Source organism: Salvia hispanica, chromosome 5 (genome assembly GCF_029641045.1).
Source record: "Salvia hispanica isolate PSC_SH4W2 chromosome 5, Shi_PSC_v1, whole genome shotgun sequence".
Taxonomy (NCBI): Eukaryota; Viridiplantae; Streptophyta; class Magnoliopsida; order Lamiales; family Lamiaceae; genus Salvia; species Salvia hispanica.
In genome coordinates, this window is record NC_142696.1 from 32154864 (window position 1) to 32167071 (window position 12208).

The 12208-nt window shown below is 35.9% G+C and overlaps 2 protein-coding genes across 2 annotated transcripts; both read left to right on the forward strand.

The window, feature by feature from the left end:
- Positions 1–1032: 1032 nt before the first annotated feature.
- LOC125188364 (rhodanese-like domain-containing protein / PPIC-type PPIASE domain-containing protein) lies at positions 1033–4409 on the forward strand. Its single transcript, XM_048085160.2, has 8 exons — positions 1033–1330; positions 1589–1705; positions 2061–2152; positions 2466–2566; positions 2661–2771; positions 3170–3278; positions 4003–4053; positions 4225–4409. Exons 1-8 carry the CDS (start codon positions 1120–1122, stop codon positions 4303–4305), a joined length of 873 nt encoding a protein of 290 aa, XP_047941117.2. The 5' UTR covers positions 1033–1119; the 3' UTR covers positions 4306–4409.
- A 5020-nt stretch (positions 4410–9429) lies between these two features.
- On the forward strand, positions 9430–12130 carry CPK34 (calcium-dependent protein kinase 34). The gene is made up of 7 exons (XM_048085992.2): positions 9430–10467; positions 10550–10702; positions 10786–10901; positions 10986–11153; positions 11239–11366; positions 11462–11561; positions 11654–12130. Exons 1-7 carry the CDS (start codon positions 9675–9677, stop codon positions 11753–11755), a joined length of 1560 nt encoding a protein of 519 aa, XP_047941949.2. The 5' UTR covers positions 9430–9674; the 3' UTR covers positions 11756–12130.
- The last annotated feature ends 78 nt before the right edge of the window (positions 12131–12208 follow it).

The window sequence follows — 12208 nt, forward strand, 5'->3', positions numbered from 1 at the left end:
GTATCCTATTGTTCGTGGACGGAAGGAGTATTTTTTTAGACATTAGTTCAAAAAATTGGCAATAATACTTTTCGAATTTGAAATACTCGAATCTCGATGGCATATTTTAGAGTAGTCTCTCGTGTTAAATTATCATCTAGTCAAGATTAATATCAATTGTCAAAATTTAACCTCAAATTGCATTCATCTTTTATCTGCAAATAAAAAAGACACGAAAATGTTAGCACAATGCATATATGTAAATCGACACAAAAAGGTATATGTATGCTGTCTATTAAAATTGACACAAATTTCAAACAAATTGTATCTTATTCATATTTTCAAAAGAATTTCATGATATATAGTTATTGCAAGTGCATGCAATGAATTCAATGTAGGATCCAAAAATTTCAAACTGAAGTTGCAATAAATAATTACATTAACTATTAAAAAAAATAAAAAATTACACTAACTTGGAGATTTAAAATTCAGTCTACCTTTTTAACTTTTATTATTTCAATTTTTTTCAATGAGCCACAACTTTTTATATACAAAATGGATTATTTTTTAGTGTTATTACATTGGAAAAATTCACTATTTGAAATGGAGGTTCTTAGATATGTACTATAAAGAATTTATTTTAATTTAGAAACTATTTTAAATATTTAAAATAAAACAAATTCATCATATTTTTTATATCGTCTAAAATAATTAATATTGTTGGTTTGTATTTTGCTGTCTGTTAATGTCATTTTTTAGATATTGAAATCACGAGTTGTTATATTTTTAGGCGTTGGATTGTTGATTTATTTTGGTATTGAACTATTTAGTTTTTATCCGAATAAGTTGTACATAATTAAAATTGAATGAAAAAACCGGGTTCTATTCTAACCGGTCCCGAGTTCCCGTTCGATTAGATTAGGAACCAAAATTATTCAGTCCGGTTTGGGTTTCTACTAAAAATCCAGAAGCAGTTAACAAATATTTGAGTCCGATTAGAACCGGAATGGGCCGAATAAGCCGGTCGGGCCATTGTAAAGGAGATCAAAATCTCAATCCCAATTCTAAACACCAAAAACACACTCTTTCTCCTCCAGTTTCTGCAACTGATTCGATCGAATCAAAAAAACATTTTGAGCGATGTTAAGAGTTTCATCGATTCACCTTTTACCCAAGCCTATTTCTGCTCTTCTTCCTGCTCTCATTCTTCCATCCTCGCCGCTGCCGATTTCTCACCGGAGAATCCCGCACTCTTCGCCCATTGATCACCACAATTCTATTCACTATTTTACCTCTAAGCTCCTTCCATTTCCGGGAATGTCCGCTCCTATCACCAATCTCAACGCAACAGGTCTGTCAATACTATATTTTCTCATGAAATGGAGTAGTAATTGATTTCATTTGAAGCTCTGGTGCTCTATTTGTCAATTTTTTAGTTGCCGAAACTGCTTGGAATTGTGAATTGGATTGATATCTTGAATTGGCTGTATTGTGTTGAACACTACTAAATCCTGTCCATGAAATGATTTTTGAGCTGTATAAGTATTTCCGCTTTGATTGAGAATTTTGACCTGAATTGGATATGGTTCTGTTTGTGTATTATCCCCAGCTTCATTCAGCACCTCGAGCAGCTCTGAGGCTGGAAGAGAGATTTTAGTTCAGCATTTGCTTGTCAAAGAAGATGACCAGAAGCTTTTGCTTGAGCTGCAGAAAAGAGCTGCTGAGGGTTAGTTCCTCTATTTCCATTGAAAAAACGACATTACATCGATTAGCTGCAGAATTATATTTCAAGCGAAGCTTTCTTACTATGTTTTCACTGCACAGTCCCCCAAAACCTCCTTTGTTTGCAAATCTACTTCTAATAGTAGGAATTAGGAAACATACGCAATACCCGTACTTACTATGTATATATGGGGTGCTATTTTTAGATTATGAGTACTACATTCAAAATGCAAGCTTTTCGCATGATATCACTGCTTTGATTTCTTTTTGTGTGTGAATGCTAGAAATTGAAAAGCTTAAAAGATTTCTTCATTTTTCATGTGTTATTTGGGTAAAAAAATATCACTTGTTACGTTCAGGAGAGGACTTGAGTGATTTGGCTGTAGAACACTCGATATGCCCATCGAAAGAGGAAGGAGGTATGCTCGGTTGGGTGACAAAGGGGCAGATGGTAAGCTGTTTATGTTTGTATGTGCATCTATGTGTAGTTACCACAAGAATGGTGAACATGGTTTTTACATGAAAGATGACTAAACTGACATTTTCTGTACGACTCTTGAAATATGCGATAATTTCGGATGCTGCATTATCGATCAGAGTAGTTTAAAATCAGGCCATGTCTGGTAAAAAGAGCCACTTTTGCAATATCTCGACTTGTACGTTGTAGACTGCTCCAGTCAACCTAGCTTTATACTCTTTGTTCATATTGACGGTATCTCTTTTATTTTGGTTGTCTTATATTTCTTCTTGGTGATATATATCAGGTTCCAGAGTTTGAGGAGGCTGCATTCAATGCTCCTTTGAATAAAATTGTGAGGTGCAGAACTAAATTCGGTTGGCATTTATTGCAAGTATTGTCTGAAAGGTAATGTTTACACTCTTAAATGTAATCGAAACTTTTGTTTGCAAGAGTTGGATATGTCAATTTCTGAAAAACAATTCACTCTCTTAACTTCTAGAGAGGAATCAGTGCTTGAAGACATTCAGCCTAGTGAACTCCACAAGAAAATGCAAGATCCATCTTTTCTTGAAGAGGCACAGCTGATTGACGTCAGAGAACCAGATGAAGTGTATGTGTATAATTTTCTCATGCTACATTTCAAATTACACCAGTAAACTATGATAAAGATAAGTACGTAGGAGGCGTATATCTTTAAACATGCTTAACAACAACATATTGATGCAAGTCTTTACTGTTTATTTATCACTCATTTGTCAATAAAAAAGAAAGAAAATGTTACTGATGTAATCTCAAACATATTTTACAAATCTTACACCAGTATCATATTTATAAAGATGAATATAATCTCGAGTGTTTGTTAGATGATGCTCATTAGATAATAGATACTTGAAACTGCGTAATTAAATGGAGGATTATTATTCCAAACTTCCAGTAGTACATGACAAAGAGTGAAATATATACTCCTACTACTAATTACTAGTCTTGGGACATTTCTATCAATAACAGGGCGATAGCCTCATTGCCGGGTTTCAAAGTTCTTCCACTTCGCCAGTTTGGAAATTGGGGACCAGAAGTTGCAACAAAGTTTGACCCAGAAAAGGATACCTATGTTATGGTAAGCACATCATGTTAGCCCATAGCTATAAATACAATTTTCTCATGTAATGAAAACTATCTTAACAGTGCATGTTATTGCTTGAAGAACCCTTAGATGTGATCTAACATACTCATCTCAAACTGCCTGCTTAAAGTGAATGATTTCTGTATTTGTGAATTTTGCTGCTATTCATTTTGTTACTACATGGGTCCTACAACTCTCTAAAAAATAAAAAACTTGTTCTGGTGATTTATATGTCATTCTCCCTCTGTCCATAACCAATAGTCGTGTTTTTCTATTTTGGGTCGTCCACAAAAACTAGTCACACCTAATACTAATATTTTGTATGTTTGTCTATGTAGTATGTAATGAGGTGTGGCCTCATTCTCCGCTAATATTACTCTAACAACCTTTTCTCTATATCTCTCTTCACTTTACTGTACTTTTTTGTTAAAACTCGTGTCGGCCACTACCAATACTATTGGTAGTGGATGGAGGGAGTATATGTTTCTGTTTGGACTTTTATGGGGCGCGAGTGTCTACTCTTTCCTTTGTAGAAGCTTAAGGCTCATGAACATCTATGTTTTGGTGACTGTTCCCAATAGGTGTATGAATCTTCAATTCAAATATTTGAATGTTCGTACTCTGCTTCTCGATAGTTTCTCCTTCTCCAATCTTCTCATATTTGTACATCTTTGCCCTTTGGGTTATTATTAACAAAAACATATCATCTCTAATGTAGTGCCATCATGGTGTGCGGTCAATGCAAGTTGCTCAATGGTTGCAGACACAGGTAACCCCTTTGTCTCTACTTACCTTAAGCTACAAATTATGGATTGATTAAGATGTTGGATTGTTTCTTATCATCGTCTTGCTGCTCAGTTTTCTCTTATTGCGTGAAACAGTTTGACGCAAAGATTTGAATTATGGTTGGTTCATGATTAGATGTGGTTTGAACTGACAGGGTTTCAAGAGAGTATTCAATGTGACCGGAGGCATTCACAGATATGCTGTGAAAGTGGACTCATCCATTCCCACCTACTGACCACTCACTTCGCTTCATTATTGATTTATTTCATAGGCTGTCAACTACTGAGAAATATAACAGTGAAGCTTAGATTTTGATTGTGGCTAAAATATTTATTCGTATGTGGCATTGTTCGTTCGTTCATTCGTTCAATACATTATATAACGAGGGGTGGGGGTGGTTTTGCACCTCCTGCTGCTTAAATTTGAAGGGCTTGATCTATAATCTATATCTATAAATATATAAAAGCATAGTTCTTGACTTCCTATTTTGGCACCAACTTTAATAAAATGTGGACTATATTGCATATTGTAAAATTTTAATTTCATCTATTAACTCTTATTTACACATGCTCTTGGCTCTTTGTCCCATAGTTAGATGATTGTCAATGAAAGGCTGACAATAAACATTTGGTCAATGCATAATTGGTAGGGCACACCATATTATCATGCCATTTGACGTGTCTAGACCACTGAATTTTTACTCAAAACGTATTGCTCTCAAACCAACTATAAACTAGAAAAATATTCGAAGATATAGAATCCACTTCATAACTAACTTGCAAAGGATGAGCCTGGTGTTGCTTCCCTTCATATAGAATTTAATCTCTGCAAACTTCAAATTGATTAGGACGAAGAATGAGCGAGATAGAACCATATATAGTTATTGTTCGTATATAAGATCAATGTAGTTTCATTTTTTTTTTCTTACTTCTAAGATTGAACACAAATCGATGGTATAATATGTTATTACTTTCTCTGTCTCATTGAAGATGACTCACTTTTGTCTCAAATAAGATGACCTATTACTAAAACTAGAAACACCTTTTATCTCTATTTTAATTCTTCATTCTTACTTTACTCTCTCCACTTAACACACAAAATAAAACTGCATAAAATCCTATGCCGCCCAAGGAAGGGGTCATCTTCTTTGTGACGGAGGGAGTACTATATTAATTAAGAATGAGCAAGCAAGAACTACTTGACCATGGTCAATCGCACGAACATGTCGCACTTTGTGAAAATCCCCATCTCCTTCTTTACTAACTCGTTCTCCTAATTCAGGCGTTTCACAAATTTGCACATCTGTTAAGACAGCGAGGATTCTGAATCCATCTGGGACTATCTCCAAGCGAGGGTAGTTATGGATAAAAATTTTAGAAACAAGGGGTAGGCTCCTTTCTCCACTTTCTATTCTCTTGGGTTTGGTATGTCTATAATTCCAAGCTTCTTGATAAAAGGAAACGAAGCCGAATAACATGTTATTTCTTTCCCCAGAAGCATCTCTAAGTCATCAATAATCTATATCTATACTAATATAAAGAGAGTTTTGGAACTATTTTCAGAAATGCCATTAAGCTATGTTTTAGAGGGAAACATCATAAATTCTTAGAAGAGTTTGGTTATTATATTTGAAGCACATGAGTAATGATAAAATACAATATCTATATCTCATACAGTGTCAACATATTGTAAAACAATCAATATTTTGCTGTCAAACATAGTGTCATGTTAACACCGTGTTGACATTTCTATCGATGTTATTTTTTCATCTATTGACATTTTCTAATGGTGTAGATCATAGTTTGAAGTTTGTACGATATTTAGAGTTTGCATTTGATTGCATCCCTCCCTTAAGCATATTGTATATATGTATTTTAAAGTCAAAACAGAGATTTATTAATAGTAGAGTTAAACATAGATTTATTAAAAATGGAATCAGATATATACATTCATTACTTAGAAAAAAGCTGTTGCAATCGTAAAGAAACACTGCTGAAACTTTTGAACAAGATAACTGTCTAATACATATAGTGGAGATATAATGGCTTCGTAAAAAGTTTTAAATCTCAAGAAATACTGCATAGAATAGAAACAAAAATCAATTCGAACATAAATAATCAGATCAAAATACTTGAATTGAAGAAAATCAATAACTGTTGCGGCATACCACAGCGAGGCAGTGAGGCAGTGCAGAAGGAGATCTGGCGAGGCAGACGTTTGTCAAAGTGAGAAGGTATAGCGGTGGAGCAGCGAGGCAAGCTGACGGTAAGGCGGTGAGGCAGACGGGGCGGGGCGGGGCGTAGGCTACAGTTGAGAAGAAACCTTCTTAAATTTTTATACTCTTGGAAACCTACATAATCTACAAATTTTATTTTATTTTGAAAAAAAGTATCAATAATGGTTCCCTATTTATTCTCGTGATGACTTGAAATCCCTACCTTATTGTTGTACGAAATGTATTCAATTTAACAATAAGCTTGATTTTTGTAATTAAAAATTGAAGATAATTTATGATAGAAATATCTAGGAATGAATAGAATATATAAGAAAAAAAGTAGAGAATTGTAGAAGAGAATAAAATAGGATGAAATTTTTGAAATAAATACATTTGTAGTCTATATATATACTCCCTTCGTCCCACCTCAAGTGATCCATTTTCCATTTGGGTTGTCCCATCTCGAAGTGATTGATTTCTTTTTATAGTAAATATTAGGCAATTTAAGTTGATTTAGCCGGGTTTTAATCACCCCTATTATGATTAAATTGACTAATTAATTTACTAATCAATTGTGCACCTGGTCCCAATCTCATTCCCCATTTATCATTCCCGTCAATCTCTCTTTTGTCATCCCAATTCTCACCCCAACTTCTCTCTTTCCCTCTTTTATGAGAATGAAACCCTAATCTAATACCGCCTCTAACATTTCCGTCGGACCTTCTCTTATCTAGTTGATGGATTTGAATTGAGTTATGTGAATGCCATTCCAACTCAGACGCCGATCATCATTTTCACACACACTGACATTAGCTCCTCCACACATTCTTCCCAAATCGAAATTGTATTTTCCTCTTACGCCACGTCTGATGCTATGCCATGGAGGATCATTTATTTTTAATATCACTAGCTAAGATTATTTTATTCAAATTAAATTTTATGTTAATAAATTTATAACACGTGAACTCAATAATTTAAAATAATGTGTAATGTAAAGTTATTTTATGAATTTTTTAAGTTAGTAGTCAAAAAATAATTCCAAAATAAAAATACACCGCATCATAGTCTCCTTTATTACTATTATCTCTTACAACACTAAACAACTTTTACTACACTTTCTTAAATTCCGTGTTTGAGATTGGACGGAAGGAGTATATACTTAAGTTTTGTAAACTTATCTTTTTTTAGTTTTAAATTTCAATGGTAAAGTGATATAGTTACTCCGTCTCATTTTAAGTGACACAATTTTTCTTTTTGGATGTTATGTCTCACTCTAATTTAGATATTTCTAAAAATATTTACATTACTAAGCTCTACTTTTTTTCCTCTTTCTTACTTTATTCTTTTTCACTTTACTCACAAAATTAAATGCACTCTTTACTTTTTAGTTCGTCCCACACGAATATCCACTTTCTAATTTTGGAAACTCTTTTCTCTCTAATGAGATGAGACTCATTCTCTACTAACAATATTTCAATTACTTATTCTCTCTACATCTCTCTTACCAGGGGCGGAGGGAGGGTGGGGCCAGGGGGGCCTATGGTCCCCCCACTAATTCTTAAAAAACTTAGGGGTATTTTAATAATTTCACAATAATTATAATTTATAATATATATAATATTGGAGATAGGTTTCAGAATCGTTCTTCTTAATTTATATATATAAGATTACTATATTAGTGATAGGTTTACCATTCCTTTTAATTTATATATATAATATTAGTGATAGGTTTCAGCAAATTTATACGAATTGTTCCTCCTAATTTCTCATTCTGCCGTTCCAAGTCTATAATCTGATTATCTACGATTAGGTATATTTCAAAACTCAATTGATTTTTCTACATGGTTATTTTTTTGTTTGGTTGCAATAATAATTTAAAGGGGAGAAAGAAGAAAGCTTATGTAATTCAATTATTCAATGGTTATGGCGGTTTTGTCGTTGGAATTTTTTAACCCCAATTCTTTATTTGATGTGTATGTGTTAATAGTTTTATACTATTTGATTTGTGAGTGTGAGTCCCATTGTTATTGGAGTACTAATTATTGTTTGTAACGACAACTTTTTAGATTTGAGCAAATAGTATATTTTGGTTACTCTTTATTCTTTTAGTTGTAAAGTCAACTTGAGAACTTTATTTTTGATGTGCGCATAGATGAAAAGTTTTCACAAATATCAGGAATTAGTGGTCTTGCTCAAAAGATGGTTTCTACAAGGAAACATGAAGTTTTTCCAATGGTTTATTTATTAGTTAATTTGTCATTGATCTTACTAGTTGCCACTGCATCAGTAGAAAGAGCCTTTTCAGCAATGAAGATCATCAAAACTTCTCTACGTAATAGCATGAGAGACCAACTATTGAATGATTGCTTAGTTCCTTACATCGAAAATGATGTGTTTGTTAAAGTTACCAATGAAACTATTATGCAGCGATTTCAGAAGATGAAGAATAGAAGACAAATGTGATGATGTGATTGCATTTAACTTTTATATTTTGAACCTTATAATTTAATTTATGTAATTTTTTTTGAAGTTTAATTTTGGACCCCCCATTATGAAATCTCTGGCTCCGCCACTGTCTCTTACTTTACTAATTTAATATTAAACCCGTGCCGAACCCAAAGTGCATATTCTTTGGGGACGGAGGGAGTACTACATAAAAGTACACGTCGAATAAAAAATACTCCCCTAAGTGGGACTATTGAATTAGATTTCGTAAATTAATTAATCGGATATAGATGCTAGTTACAATAAATGTGCAGTGTTTAGAGTTCAAATGATACGACATTCATATACTACATCTAAAAAACGTGCGTTATATAGATATACATTTTGCAACTAGTTCACTCTCAGTTCAGAAAAGCAGGTTAGATCACGCAATTAAATTAAAGCATACCTAATAATCAAGAAATTATTGCAGGTATCAATATCATCTTCATCTTGTTACATGTTGCTTTCGTTATGCTAATTTACATTGCCGCCAAGTCTGCCAACTTCAAATCCACTTGTAATTAAGAATCCAAATAATGCAAACAAAATAGTTATACATGTTACATCTTAGAAATCATTTATGGGCGGTGATTAGTGATTACTATATTGGGATAGTTAGAGATATTTATTAATAGTGATTATAATGAGAGGTGGTTTGATAAGAAAAATGAGAGAGAATATTAAAAGCCAAAATGTGGGATGGAGAATAGCCTCCGGAAAAATCGTAGGAAACACAAAAATATTGTGTTGTTAATGAAAAAAATGTAGGGAAAAAGGAGAAAGGGAGAGTTGGTCCTATAATCTCTCGAGTAACCGTTGCATGCATATGCATATCTCTCAAGAGACCCTTTACCCCCAAAGACTACCTTGTAAGTTTCCCCGTTAGAAAAGAAATTCATACAATGGGCAGCTGCTGCTCCCGGAGCTCCGAAGAAGATGCTCCGGCAGAGCCAAATGCAGAGGGAGCAGCCACCGCCACCGCCACCGCCTCCACCACCACCACCCCGCCACGTTCGCAAGGTGCATCCAAGAACGCCCCCGTGGGGCCCGTCCTGGGGCGTCCCATGGAGGACGTCCGCAACGCGTACACCATGGGGAAGGAGCTGGGCCGCGGCCAGTTTGGCGTGACCCACCTCTGCACGGACAAGCACACGGGCGAGCAGTTCGCGTGCAAGACCATCGCCAAGCGCAAGCTGGCCAACAACGAGGACGTGGAGGATGTCCGGAGAGAGGTGCAGATCATGCACCATCTCACCGGCCAGCCCAACATCGTCCAGCTCAAGGGTGCGTACGAGGACAAGCACTCTGTGAACCTCGTCATGGAGCTTTGCGCTGGCGGCGAGCTCTTCGACCGCATCATCTCCAAGGGGCATTACACCGAACGCGCCGCTGCCTCCCTCCTCCGCACCATCGTCCAGATTGTCCACACCTGCCATTCCATGGGGGTCATCCACAGGGATCTCAAACCCGAAAACTTCCTATTACAGAGCAAGGATGAGGATGCCCCCCTCAAGGCCACCGACTTCGGCCTCTCCGTCTTCTACAAAGAAGGCCAGGTCTTCAAGGACATCGTTGGCAGCGCCTATTACATCGCCCCTGAAGTCCTCAAGCGCAGATACGGCCCTGAGGCCGATATTTGGAGCGTTGGCGTAATGCTCTACATTCTTCTATCCGGAGTTCCCCCTTTCTGGGCAGGTCAACTGATAACTATGTCAACTACTTACATTATAAGATGTCAATACCAAGACATTTAGTCTCATCATTATATACATTACAGAGTCGGAGAATGGAATCTTCAATGCCATTCTACGAAGTCACGTTGATTTCAGCTGCGATCCGTGGCCTAACATTTCCAATGGAGCAAAGGACCTAATCAAGAAGATGTTGAACCCAGATCCCAAGCAACGCCTTTCAGCATTCCAAGTGCTAAGTACGTATTTATATACGCACATTGCTAATTAAAAATGCTTCTCTTCTCAACTGCGTTGTCCTCGTTGTCTGTCTTATTTCAAGATCATCCGTGGATCAAGGAGGATGGAGAGGCTCCTGATACTCCACTAGACAATGCGGTTCTCGACAGACTCAAGCAGTTCAAAGCCATGAACCAGTTCAAAAAAGTGGCGCTACGGGTAATCAAAATTGAAGTGTCAAATCATTAATCAGTTCTCAAATCTCTACTAGTCTTCGGTGACAAACATTTATTGGATGAGCAGGTCATCGCAGGCTGCCTGTCGGAGGAAGAAATCATGGGACTGAAACAGATGTTCAAGGGAATGGATACAGACAACAGCGGAACCATAACACTTGAAGAGTTAAAGAAAGGATTGTCCAAGCAAGGCACAAAGCTGTCTGAATATGAAGTCCAGCAATTGATGGAAGCTGTAAGATTACTACATTGCTTCTTCATTTTAATTTGTGTCATCCATCCATCCATCACTCTACACTAATTGCTAATAATGGACACAGGCTGATGCTGATGGCAACGGCACCATAGACTACGAAGAATTCATCACAGCAACGATGCACATGAACAGAATGGACAGGGAAGAGCATCTCTACACAGCATTCCAATACTTTGACAAAGACAACAGCGGGTAACGTATCATGTTACGAGACTAGTTTCTTTTTTATCATGCACGAACGACAAAGGGATAATAAACCTAACACCTCTAAATTGTATTGTAATAAGGTTCATCACCACAGAAGAGCTGGAGCAGGCTCTCCGTGAATTCGGCATGGATAATGGGAAGGACATAAAAGATCTCATACAAGAAATCGATGCTGATAACGTAACTAAAGCACAAAACCTTCTTCATCATCATCGTCATCACTTTCAAATGCAACTAGCTAAATTACCTTACCTAATTATAAATATTTGCAGGACGGGCGGATCAACTATGATGAGTTTACGGCCATGATGAGGAAAGGCAATCCAGAGGCAGCAGTGAATCCCAAGAAACGGAGAAACAGCATCTTCAGTTGATAGAGCTATGGAACATGTTGAGCTTAAAAGAGATGAAAAATAATTTCCAACTATATATATAAAGCCTCAAGCACTTTACACAGACTGTTCTACAGAATGGGAGATGATACTAATGGAACATGATCTTTTTTACAATCTTTTTCTACAACCATTGGTTGAGAGGCAAATAACGTTCCTCACATAGAATAAAAAAAAAAAACCCCATTTATACACACATATCACACTTGGCTTACGGCTCTCTCTCTAAGTTGAAAATAGAAATGGGGGAAGGGAGAGAGAGGTATGTACACGTATATATATGCATTTGTTTTTGTATGTATAGTAACCAAAACTATTTTACAGAAGTCCAACTTATTTCTTTTTTAGATAATTACATTAACTCTTGCAGATTCATAATGTTGGTTAATGAAAATTAGGATTGTGTAAAATAACTTCATAATGGCATTAAGAATA